At 36.9% G+C, this 13,195-nt stretch overlaps 1 protein-coding gene across 6 annotated transcripts in view; it reads left to right on the forward strand.

Moving 5' to 3' along the window:
- LOC135692792 (filamin-A) overlaps positions 1 to 13,195 on the forward strand; it is a 45,993-nt gene that overhangs the window by 15,798 nt on the left and 17,000 nt on the right. For 5 of the 6 annotated variants that reach the window (XM_065211092.2, XM_065211091.2, XM_065211094.2 and 2 more), the window contains 7 exons: positions 2,751 to 3,048; positions 7,685 to 7,851; positions 8,257 to 8,430; positions 8,646 to 8,976; positions 10,764 to 11,162; positions 11,598 to 11,897; positions 12,165 to 12,455. In XM_065211092.2, the coding sequence (XP_065067164.1) occupies positions 2,751 to 3,048; positions 7,685 to 7,851; positions 8,257 to 8,430; positions 8,646 to 8,976; positions 10,764 to 11,162; positions 11,598 to 11,897; positions 12,165 to 12,455 (1,960 nt within the window). Of the gene's footprint in view, positions 1 to 1,915; positions 2,187 to 2,750; positions 3,049 to 7,684; positions 7,852 to 8,256; positions 8,431 to 8,645; positions 8,977 to 10,763; positions 11,163 to 11,597; positions 11,898 to 12,164; positions 12,456 to 13,195 lie in introns of those variants that run through there. The other variant, XM_065211096.2, reaches the window with a different exon arrangement.

A 13,195-nucleotide genomic window follows, 5' to 3' on the forward strand; every position in this document is an offset into this window, starting at 1 on the left:
TCTAAATCGTTAAATATTTTATTGGTTGTCAATGCCATATTTGGTTGACTTTTTGGATTGTTTGAAATCATAGCATCTACATAAAAAATCAGTAAAATTCAATCTAAGAGGAAGGAACTGAATTTTGAATTTGTTTAAGTGAAATTCAGCATTCTGCATTTTTAATGTTTGGAACTCATATGAACCACTTTCAATTGTGAGGAGATCAAGTTATTTACTCTTGTAAAATCATGTAAACAATGCTGACATGCGAAGTTCAAACTTTGTGTTCTGAAAGGTTTTCTATTCCTTGGTTAGTCCCAAGATTACGCCTATTATTTAAAAACATTTTGAAAGACCGATTGATCTGTTTCCTAGCGGACTTACTCACATCAATTCACATATTCATCAACAAATGAATCATTATATTGACTGCAAGACGAATCAAAAGCCCATGCTTCCGAGGACACACCCAGTAAATCTCACATACCATCTCCTTGGAGATCCATTAGCATTCATCTTGCCGGAATGATGCTTTGTTTATTGGGAGTCAAATATTCCTCAATTGATTCTGTATTGTGTTTTAAACCTCATTTGTCTTACAAAGCTGCCCTTTTGTAGCACTGTAGTCATAGAAAATTACGAGAGCTTCCTTTTGGTGAACATAATAAAATTGATGAAAATGAAGATTCCTTTGAAAGGAAACTCTCAAAATGTAATTGTAAACACTTAATAGTAGGGGAGAATTTTGAACACAAAATTTTTTAAACTCTGTAACTCGTGGGACTAGTTTCTTATGACTGGAAATCGTATCAGCGTAAAGAAGATGAAATAATAGTTCTTTTATTTTATCTTGGTGTAAGAAATACTGAATTTGATGGTCAATGTTTTGACTGAATAATTCTTGTGTTGGTATCTATATAAGAATGAGCGGCCTAAGGTTTCAACGATATTTCAAGGTCTTGAGAAATTCTTCTTAAGAATTTTAGTAGTTACTTAGATACACACATTTTTTCAGTTTGCGTGATAAGAAGTTTCTGATTGGATTATTTGAATGTGAAAATGAACAGTGAACATACCATATGAGCAATTTATAAACATTATCTAAATTTGAGCCAGTATTGACGAAGGCAGCCCCAGTACTGAGTTAAATGTAAATGGGTTTTTTTAGAAATATATCTGCCTGTTCTTAGCATTGTTTATTTGAGAACAAAACACAGCTTCATTTTTGTGCCCAGCTTTGAGGGGTTCATTCAATACGAAGTTTTTTCCTCCCAGAGAGCCCTTTTCCGGGTCCTTTCCATTGCTTTGTGGGGGTTTCCCTTCTATAGTCCTGGAAAGGTTTGCACTCACAATTCAATGCGCGATTGTCAAGGCCAAAATGTTAGTTTCTGGTTTTATCTACAATAAGCATCTTTGAGTAGTACCAAGCCATTGCATTGTTTGTTTTGACAAATGCATGAAATGCAAAACATACGATTGTCTGTTGTGAATATCGCTTACAAACAAATGTGGACGGTCCATCCACAACTCTCGAGCACAACACACGGCTGTGATTTCTAAAGGGTGATTCCCTGACGAGAAGAAGCAGAATTTTGTGTCTGAGCTACAGCGTAACACTAAACACATCTGCGAGGCAAGCGGGGTACATAATGTACCAAAGAGGGAAATTATTTTCGTCTATGAGGCGAATGAAGTTATTGATATTTGAATCATCAATGTGCAAGAATATATGGGCAGAAACGGACAAGAAAAACGCATTTGTATCTCTCAGGTTACGCTCGCACTGAAACAATCCAGACTCATTGATCATCCTCCCGCCTTATTACCTTTTACGGTCTTGCACTTGTGTTTTGCGAGGCGTGTCCAGGGGTATCTCCACATAACGGTAACATCCTTTTTCCAAAACAAAACGGTAATACATGCAAATTTTGGTACACACCCATGGAAATATGATTGTTCACAGGGTTTAATTATAGAACCCCCTAGCAATAATTGTTAAGAATTTTCTAGTAGTTCTCTTAAATGTAAGCAATAGTCGGCCTGTTAGCTGACAGCTAGTGGCAGGCTTTTTGGGATCTTGGAAGCAGATTATTTTGGGTCAAAGGATATTTTCACAGAAAAGGACAGTAAAATTTATTTAAAGTTACACGTGCCTCTTCTTGGCTACTGTGTGGACAAAATAATAAAGAACCATGGATGAAATGGTAAGTCAGACACCGACAGGAAAATATATTTTCCATCACAACCACAATTTTGGGGTTTTAACCAAAATATTTTCACAATTTACCATCTCTCTGGTGTATTCATTCAAAGAAAATTGTTTTTAGGCCGCCAAAGAGCGTTTATATACATGTGTCCCGAAGGGGATACATTTTTCTTTAGTGTAAGCCGTGTTTCTCTGTTTCTCTTTGGTATCTGTCTAAAAACAGCGAATACCTTCCATATTAAAGGTCTTTCAATCCACGAAACCTTTGTGAATTATAAAGAAACCACTGTAAGTTTGCAAAGAAACCATTGCAAAGTTACAAAGAAGCCATTGCGGTGTCGGGGAAATCAGAGCGATTTTGCGGACATAAGTCATATTACTTATCATTGAGGACGTTACACAGACCTTGTTATCAGGTGCCAGTTGTGTGGGTTGGGTCCTGCGCTGCGCCAGACCCGCTGTCCCTAGACACCTCTGCGTTACTTCAAAAAGACTCGTTAGGGTGTGCGAAGAATCCTTTTCGCTGGCCTAAAGTGAAGTTGTGTATCCGTTTGCCTTTTAGCACGAAAACGCAATGGCAGTGGAAGACCCTACATCCACCGATGCAGCATGGAAGAAGATCCAACAGAACACATTTACAAGGTGGTGCAACGAACATCTTAAATGTGTGAACCTTTTTATTTACAACTTGGAAAGTGATTTCAACGATGGACTGAAGCTAGTAAGCCTTCTGCAAGTGCTTTCGCACAAGAGAATCAATAGATATAACAAAAAGCCAACGTTTCGACCCCAAAAATTGGAAAATATTGCAATTGCACTTAAATTCATCGATGATGAAGACATCAAACTGGTCAACATTGGTAAGTTTCTTTTATCTTGCAATTAGCTTTAATTGCTGTTTATGTAAACTTTCATATCATTCAGTCTACCTGTAAACCCCATAGGTCGCGGGCTTTCCGCTGCGTTTTTATAAACAATTACTCAACTTTTGTAAGTCTGTAAATAATGAATTATTCAAGATGTAACTAAATGTTTCTGAAATGAATTTGTCCCATTTAACACAGTCACTTCACATGGCCTGATGCGTTTCATTCCTTTGAACCATATCGGTGGGTGGGGCCTGTAAAGATGTGAATTCAACTCGGTTCTGTCGCTTCCAATCTTGCCAAGGAGAGATTAGCAACTCCCTGGCAGTTCCATGGAACATCAACCTTTTAAATTGCTTTAGCTCTGTATTTTTAAAAATGGTTGGGATTTGATTGAAATTAAATTCTTTAGGCCGTACGTTCCTTCCTCAACAACACTTCCCGCTCTACTGACGTTGAATTTTTAATGTCTGTCTGCCTTTTTTGCACTGTCGAACTTCAAATGTTATGTTTGTTTACCATGCAAAACAGTTTTGTATTGTAAATTCGACTGCAAACTAAACCTTAAAACATATAGGCAAACTGCTAAATTTCACAATCCCACCAAACGTCGATTTTTCTATCAAGGAATGCGATTTTTCAATTCAGTAAAATAAATTTGATAGGATGCAGGTTGTTATTTGTAAACAATTCAATTTGTTATTATTCACATATTTTTAGTTTCCAAATGCGTTTCATGGGGCCTTATTTTGCTTGGCGTATCGCTGTTGCTGTCTCGTAAATCTACCTGCGTGCTCCATACCAGTGTACCACACCCTGTCTAGAATTCCCTTGGGTCTCTTTTCATGCAAATAGATATCAGAACAAAAGCCTTTCCTCAACACTTTATTTTTTATAGAAGATATAATTTTGAATTCCTGGCCAGCTTGTAATATGCCTTCTCCAAATGTAAGAAAACAATGGATTTCAAATTTGTTTTGGGTTCTTTCTCTGTCACTTTTGTTCAACATCAGTTGGTAATTATTATAATAATTTATGCATAATTGCTATGGAATGTTATAGATTTTACTAGATTATTAATAGAATTTACCAACAGCAACAATTAACAAGATCTGCTGTCAGACACTGGGAAAAACCATAGTCAGGGCTATCAAAGCCATGTGAGCAGTTCTGATAAGAACACCAATTTACAAAAAGTTTGGTCTGATACTAAAAGCCCAAGAATCAAAAGTTGAATAGAAGGAAGAAAGAACAGAATGATGATAGCTTATTCATATTTGCTAGTTAGGCTTAGATAGCAAGTGTTAATCAATTATAATGATAAAGTGGATATTGTTTATGTGGCATCCAAAAAGGTTCACACCTGACATGTTATCTTATTGCTATGGGGGGATAAGGGGGGTAAGGGGGAGAGTAATTCAAGAAATATACCTCAGACTCCTAGATTTAGGTGTGTGGTCAATGCTGTCAAATGATCATTTTAGTTATCCAACACCTTTTTGTGGTTTTTGGTTGGTATCAAATCCAGATTGGTATTTTAATAGTTAAGGTAGCTCTTTAGCTTAACTGGTCCTACTTATGAATTTGTTAAAAATTTTTGAATCCCCATTTTATTACCCCTCTGCTTTTTTATTTTTAATCAATAACCTTAAAGGATTATCAAGAATTTTTTTACCCTTGATCCAACCATTGTTTTAAAATCCACTGCCACACGATACAAGGTAAAATAATGATTTGAGAATTTATCTGTTTCTTTTAACAACCAATGGGTCAACTCTTTATCCTTAAAACGAGATTTTCATTTCAGTATCATTCTAGACATCCCATGTTTCCCTCCTCCTAATTTTTTGTTTGCATTGGTTTAACCACACAATATTTCAAACCATTTCTAATTACCTGTTTTTTATAAGAAGTACTTATTCCAGAGCAAATTTAAAGCAAATTTTACTTGTGGTCAAAATATGTGCTAAAGACTGGTGGTTAGTTTTATGGTTGTAGATTATGTTGTGGATTGGTAAACATTTCTGGTCAAGAATAATGCAAATCGCGGACTTACAAGATTTTTTTAAGTATTTTCAAAGCTCTTTTCCAGGTTTTTTCCACTTTTTTACAAGGGACACATGAAATTCAATATCAACAAATGTAATTTCTTGGAATGTTAACAAAATAGATAGATTAAGCTGGTCTTATTTTTTTAGAATTGATTTTTAACCCACCAGTAGTATTTCATTTTGCCTTTTGAATAAACTCCTTAATTCATTTGGTAGGTTTTTAAACTCTGAAGCATTGATTTGGAAAAATTCACACTGAGCAGTTGTCTGAAGATTATGAAATTAGGATCAAAAGGGTTCAGTGTCTTTATTGAAAATTCTTACTTCTGATGGTGTGAAGATGAACACTCCTAAACAAATCTGTATCCTCTTATGCCATTAAACCAATAAAGAAAAGAAAAGGAATTCAGAGATTTTCTTCTTATCAATGGCTACCTAACAGGATCCAACAATCTACTCTTGTATTTAAGGTGTGGTGAATGAGTAAGCCTTTGCAATTTGTCCAGAGTGGGGTGTATGTGATATGCTCTTTTGCAGTATTTCCACTTTAAAGGTGATTTAAAAGGAAAGCTTGATAAAATAAACGATATTAATGTTATCCTTGTCTAATTTCGATCATTCAGGGGCAAAATTTGTTACTTTTTTGTTGTCTGTTTTGCTAAAGAAGGGGACAGGTGTAGTAAATATTGAAGACAGAACCCCCCTGTTCTTATCATTGTTTGATGTTGAAAACAATGGATACGCGTTTCGGTGGTCTGATTCCTCGAACAGGCATTTTTTTCTCACTGGAAAGAAGCAAAAGATAACAACCGCAAAGACTTAATCGCACATCCTGAACTCCCCTATTTCTTCAGTTGTCGATAAAATTTTAAAGGTACCACAGCTTCCTCTGAGGCAAACTTTTGCGTAATAGCCAGTGCCAAAAATGTCGCTTAAAACCATAAGAATCTGGTTTCTGTTGGATACTACAAACCAAAGGAATCAAAAGGGGCTTCCCTGTTATAATGGGAGTTGCTTTATTAAACAGGAAAACCCCAAGAGCAGTGACATGAAAATAGTGAGATGAAAAATATTCCCCGCAATGATACGAGTTAAAATTGGTGTTGATACGGCAAGTTTGAACAAAGCTCCCAAGAGCTGGCCATCATTGGTACTGAGGCAGCCGAAATTCCAAGGTTTCCAAAACAAAATCCCGACTATGATTTGCATTTGACGTCATTTTTGGAATACGATACAAAATTATTTCAGGGTTCAATTACTTTATGACTTTGTTAATCTTGGGAATCTGGGCGGGGTAGCGAACCTCTCAGATATCTGCGTGCCGAAAATCCTCGAATTAGCGCCTCCGTCGAATAAGCGCTCCTGTCCCTTGAATAAGTGCTCCTATTCTCAAATCTAAACCAGTTTCTTGTTTATGGAGAAGATAAAAAAATGATAGTTTTGTTGACTTTGGGAGGAGAACTTACAACTTAATTTATAATAAGGCATGACTATTTTCCTCGCAGTCTTGTTGGGTCCCATCTGGAAAATGACCTTTTTGTAGGGTTCGATTTGAAAAATAATTATAAATCAATCCGCGCCAACTTTGAATGAGCCCCCTTATAAAACAGTCAAAAAAGTAAACTAGTTTTCAAGGTTTCTCTTAACGCCCCGAGTCCAGTGACATGTCTCTGCTAAAGTTTCATTCCAAAGTGAAATGTAAAATGTTCTCAGCGAGAGCCTCTTAGAAAAATGTGGATTGATTTGAAAAAAAAAGTTTAGGGGAAATCTGAAATCCGACAAGTGGGCCTTAAGTACCGTTCATAGCAAGGCCCACGCCACGAGTTTGAAAGAGGGGGGTCCAAGGCTAGCAAAAGTGGGGGGCCAAGTCTTCTTTCACCTTTTTTGTAGCATCGAAATGATTTACTTTGCAAAATAGTGGGGGGGGGGCATAGTCCCCGGTGGCTTGGCCACTGCATAATTTATAGAAGGGTTGGTAGTGAAGGGATTTGATTTCTTGTCCAAAAAATCTTCTTATTTTGACATTCTATAAAGGGGAAAGAAAGATTTTAACAAAATCATCGAGTGAAAGGAAAATTCTGACTTATTTGGACAGATTTGGTCTCGCTCTTTCGAGTGTTTCTTTTGAAAAATTGCGAATTTGTTGATTAAACGAATCAAATAGTTGTGTTGTCGAATTCTTATTGTTCTATTTATGATATTGACTTCCTTCATTTTTTCATCGAGTTAAACGTGCAAACAATTTGGCTTTCTGTCAGGGGGTAAAGGGGGAGCAAGAGTAGATCTCAGAGGGTGTTGATCAAAAATTTCATTGGCCTACGAAAGCCTCGGTAGAAAGCTATTTTTCTTCTCATCTAAAGGCTGATTAAGCTTGCAATGCAAAGTATGACGCCCCATTCCTTTTGTTTTTTCGCCCTGCGGGACCGATCATATGACGTCATATATATTTACCCTCTGCATACGGCTCAGTGAAATGTATCCTCTATTACTAGCAGTCAAGCACCCCCCTTTTCTCGTAGCACCGCAAACAAAAGGTATTCTTTCAATTATGCTAAATTCATATTGCCTTTCTATTGCAGATGCTAGCGATATTTATAAGGGTAACCTGAAACTGATTCTCGGCTTAATATGGACGTTGATTTTGAAATACCAGATCAGTATGCCAATGCTAGATACTGATGATGAGCAAGGAAAAACACCAAAGCAAGCTTTGATGGGATGGGTGAAAAGCAAACTTCCACCCGAGGTATGTTTTTTAAACTTGTTCTGTCTTATATCTTCCTTTAATAAATCTCGTGCTTAATTACGGAAAAGTGCAATTCATACGTAAAGATGTTTTTTCTTTGTTATTGTAAATTACTGATTTCAAGTGCTGTAAGTGATTTTCATGAATTATTTGGCGACACGATGAAAAACGGATATCCCTCTCAACTTAATTATTCTGTTATTGATCTACTGTTTCAATGAGACATAAACCTACGGCTTGAAATGGCTTTTCTTTCTCGGAAAAGATAGGTAGAGCTTGTGGTGAAGAATATCCATATTGTTTTTTTTTATTACAATTATTTATTCTAATGGTGATGGAGGTATTTGAAGTTGTTGAGAAAAGTTATCATCACTAACATTGAATCTTGATCTTTCTATTCTCTAGGTGAAGTGTGATAACTTTGCCAAAGATTGGAATGATGGTATTGCACTTGCCAGTCTTGTTGATGCCACTGCTCCCGGACTGTTCCCAGAATGGGAAGACCTGAATCCTGCAAACAAATTGGACAATGCCAGAGATGCCATGAAGAGAGCCGAAGATTGGCTTGGAATACCACAGGTATGGAGTTATTACCTTTCTCAGTGCAGGTCATTTATATGCAAATAAAACTACGATAGAAAATGAAGTTAGCTCGCTTGCTTTATCGTGTCTCTTTTCTGCCTAATCTTGCTACTTTTATAATTTCAAGAGTTACTTTTTTCCACTCTGTTTCTCTTTTCAAATCACTTTTCTTGCTAACTTGCTTATTTTACATTCGCTGACAATTTTTCCAGGTCATCACCCCAGAAGAGATCACAAATCCAAATGTGGACGAACTCAGTGTCATGACCTACGTTTCGTACTTCCCGGAAGCTAAGGTGAAACCTGGTGCTCCAATCAAACAGAAGATGACCGATGCCTCTAAATGCAGAGCCTGGGGTCCTGGTATTGAATCGGAGGGTGTCATTGCAAACCAAGCAGCTGATTTCTTTGTTGAAGCAACTGGATCCTCAAAAGGCAAAGTTAATGTTTCTGTTTTGGGACCTGGAAGGAAGCAAATTGATTGCGAAATAATTGATAACCACGACAATACATATTCGTGTCGCTATGTTGCACCGAAGCCTGGTAAGTATCTTGTTTTGTTGTTAAACAAAATTGACTCTTCTTTCCAGACATCAGCGGAACAAATATACAACAATTCGACGTACGGCCTCGTTTTGGAAATTTCTACCAACTTCATTATTCGATCTTTTTAAGTTCAGATGTGGTTTTATCACCATAATTTTAGGCTGGGCAAAATTTTTCGTAATTTTTTTTGTATGTTAGATTTTGCGAAGAAATCAAGTTTGAAAACCTGTAAGGGATTTGACCGCAAAAATCATTCCGGGTGAAGTTTTACCCTCTTAGTCGCCAATTATGGTCAAATCTTTATGTCAAATCGTGATCAATACCAAAATGAAAACTTCCAAGTAGACTAAAATCCTCGCTCTCAATCCGAATCTGAGGTCAAAAATCTTGCAAATAAGAATTTGAAGAATTTTTCAAAATAAGGCCGAAAGTTGAATTGGTTCAAAATATTTCTTGCCTAGTAGATATTCGCTGATTTCATTCTCTTTATAGCTGAATATAGCTGAATCTGTTATTTACACACTCGTGTCACACCCTTTGCAGGTTTTTTTTCGAGTTTCATTCTAACACTCCGTAAAAAACTTGTCTATTAGTTTTAGGATATTCGAAAGCTAATATCTAGGAAACGTTAGTGAAGCACACGAAATATTAACGGGTTTAAATTGCTTTAATGAATAAGAGATATTGTAATGTTATACCCAGCCACAGCCAGGACAAATTGTATGTCAGCCTTCTAATTTTATTGAGACATTACATAGCGGTAATAGGCGGGGTAAATGTTAATCCTCTTGAGAGTGAGTCCACTGATTGATGTATTTTTCAAAATTTGTAGGAATACATAAAGCTTTTCTTAGAATCTTTATGGGCAAAATATATTGTAAGTTGATTGTAAGGCTAGTCGGAATTTCAACCAGTCTGGATTAAATGACACCGCCCGTTTTGGGACAAATGTGGTTTTTAAACCTTGAATATTGAAGCAGATCATAGAAAAGTGTTTTAGGATTATGGTAATAAAACTTGTTTAAGAATAATTTAATTCCTTTTTGTTTCTAGAAGAATAATTATAGCTAGTATATTTTCCAAAGTAAATTCCCGACTGTCAAACGAGTTAGTCCTTGTGTTGATATTTTCATTCACTACAGGGCGGTTTTTGGTGTTTAGCAGTTCTATTGCAACCCTACTGCACAGATTCTCTATGCTAGAGAATGGAATGTTTTGCGGTTTCCCGTATCTTGCTTGTCAAATTTTTGTTAGTAAGGTTTTTGTTGTTCTGGGTTTGTTGAATATTGGGTTCCATTTTCTATTAAGTGCAAAAAAGAAGGAAGAACTCCCTTTGCAACAGATAAGGTGTTCTTTTTCACGTTGCGTTTTTGTGTTTTAAAATGTAGTTATTGTTTATTTAAGCAACCTAAACATAAACTTTAGCACTTAAATTAACAAAAAGATCGAGAAACTGAATACTAATCTTGAGCTTAATTTCTTTTACAAAAGTACCATAGCTTGTAAATGGCAAAGTGACAAATAAATGTAGCAAATAAGAAACACCGCAATGCGCCGACAATAAACAACAATAAATACACGTAAATTAGTGAAAGCTAATATTTCGCCCCGGCATTGGGGCTTCATCAGAGCAAACGTGACAAATGAATGCTTGTAATTTGGCGGCATAGTATGCAAGCTGTTGTTATCTTCTATACTACGTCCTACAATTTGTTTTCTTTATCCCTGTTTTTCGTAGAAGCATAAGTTACAAAACATTTACCGTCCATTTTATCGAATCCTAGGCATTTACGATGTGCATATTCGTATTGGCGGACATCACATTCCTGACAGTCCGTTTCGCGTCAACGTCAGCTCAGATGTCGATGCAACAAAGGTTTATGCTAGGGGGCCAGGTCTTGAGCCAACTGGTGTTATTGTCAACAGACCAGCTAAGTTTGAAGTTGTTACATCTGGAGCAGGCCACGGAAATGTCCATGTTGATATTATTGACCCTAAAGGAAATAAAAAGACTGAACTGCAAATCGAAGATCAAGGGAATGGCATTTTTGCTTGCCAGTACCTCCCCTCCGTTGTTGGGAAATACGTCATCTGCATCAAGTTTGGTGACTCTGAAATTGCGAAGAGCCCATTCAGAGTCCAGGTGGAAAAGGCAGCGACCAGAGTCAATATATACGGCCCAGGTATGTGCCTTGAAATTGAATTTTGTGTAATATCGGATGGGGCATAATTATATCCTCCTAGGCAAAGAAAGGGGTGCGAAAGATCGGATAAATAACATTATTTGAAAGGTATTTGTCCCCTCGCCCATACATATATAAGATTTCAAAGACATCAGTGAAAACCTCGTTTTTCTTGTTCTAAGCTTGTGCATAGTGCTGTGAAAACATGGTTTCTGTTCTGTGACTTGCTTATTTTAAAGACATTCGAACAATTTTACATGCTGTCTTGATTTACTCCTGAACATGCTGTCTTGATTTTTCAAGAACTTCCATAAATCAATATCAAATTAATGCATAAAATTGTCGATGACATATTTTTGGTCACTTTAGAACGCTGCTAAGGATTAAATTGTTAGTTAGGTTGATCTTTTTTCTATCGTGCTCTTTTGTTTTCAGGTTTAGAGCCAGGTTTGAAGACAGGAAAACCGGCAACATTCACCGTGGACTGCAAAGAAGTTGGTGTAGGAAATCTGGATATCGAGATTGAGGGACCAGGAAGAGGTGATGTTTCTTGTGACGTGGAAGATAATGGCGATGGCACATTTACTTGTACCTACAGGCCTATGAAACCTGGAACATACATCGTCAAAGTTCGTTATGACCAAGAACCTGTACCAAAGAGCCCTGTTAAAGTTACCATCACATCGAGCGCTGATCTTAGTAAGATTAAAGCTTGGGGGCCAGGACTTGAAGGAGGTATGTAACATAATATTTTGTTTATAAAGCGGAGTAAAAACTATCTTGAGGTAGATGACTTAAAACTTATTGATCGATCATGTCGAGGCATTATATAGAAAAAAGGGGGTTTTTAAGAAGGGTTGCTAGGTTTAAGGCTTTTTAATGGTGAAATTGTTAGGACGACATAAGCATCGTTAAGGACTATCAAGAAAGTGATCTTATAGCATTAAAGCGTAGTTGGAGGTTTGAGTTGAATGTGTTTTTGTATATGTTATATTTTTGTAGGCGTTGAGGGAATGCCAGCTGAATTTTATGTCGAAGCTAAAGGAACAAAATTGGACAGTCTGACCTTTGCTGTTGAAGGCCCTGGCAAGGCCCCAGTTGAAGTTGAGGAAACTGGGCCAAGTAAACTGACTATTCGGTATTTCCCAGAGGAGAAAGGTGAATATGTCATCCACGTGATGTGTGAGGAAATCGACATCCCAACCAGCCCATTCAGAGTAAAGATCGTTGCCAAGGGTGATGCCAGTAAAGTTTACGCTGATGGACCAGGATTGAAACCAGGCTGCATGACCGGTAAGGACAAAAATAGTAAAAATACATTTTCGCCCTTAAAGCGAGATCCACGAACTGAAAGTACTAGAGGCTATAGGGCGTCAAGTATCGTTCTGTGGCGTTGATTCTTAGGGGTTCTGCGTTACCCGTCAATGCTATGGTGCTGTAATTCCCCCACAACATAGGTTTTCCACTGCTGGGCATAAGCACCTTTTCATAAATAGCATCGAAAGCGTAGTTAAACTCAATATCAGCCGGCCAGAACAAAGGACGATCTTAAAGCTGCTCTATAACTAATGTATAGGCCAGTACGTTTTAAAGCTTAAATCTCGGGATAAGCTTTAGGTTTTTCCATAAGGTAAGCAATGGACCTAAATACGTACTGAAAAGCATCTAATCATAGCAGATTTAATGCTTCAAGATGGCCTGGGCAATGCCAAAATCAATTTAAAAAAATTTTGTATGAATTGTGTGACGAAATATTTAGACAAAATTGTAGTTTTCTGCAAGGATTTTTAATTAAATACTGCGTGATCTGCCTAATTGATAAAATTTTATTCAAAAATTATTTCGTTAATTGAAACTTTTATTCGTTCTTTTTAACACTCTATTCATGCACATGATTTATATATTATGTAATTATTTGATGGCTGGGTAAAATGTATGTATCAGGATGTCTCGGTTAAGGTCACGTGGTCATGCAGTGTGATGCCTCGTAGCCGCTATTTTGGAGCGGCTATGGTATTTTGTGTCTTGTTCAG

The sequence above is a fragment of the Rhopilema esculentum genome, chromosome 3, assembly GCF_057945365.1.
Source record: "Rhopilema esculentum isolate cy_ngs chromosome 3, ASM5794536v1, whole genome shotgun sequence".
In the NCBI taxonomy this organism is placed as follows: Eukaryota; Metazoa; Cnidaria; class Scyphozoa; order Rhizostomeae; family Rhizostomatidae; genus Rhopilema; species Rhopilema esculentum.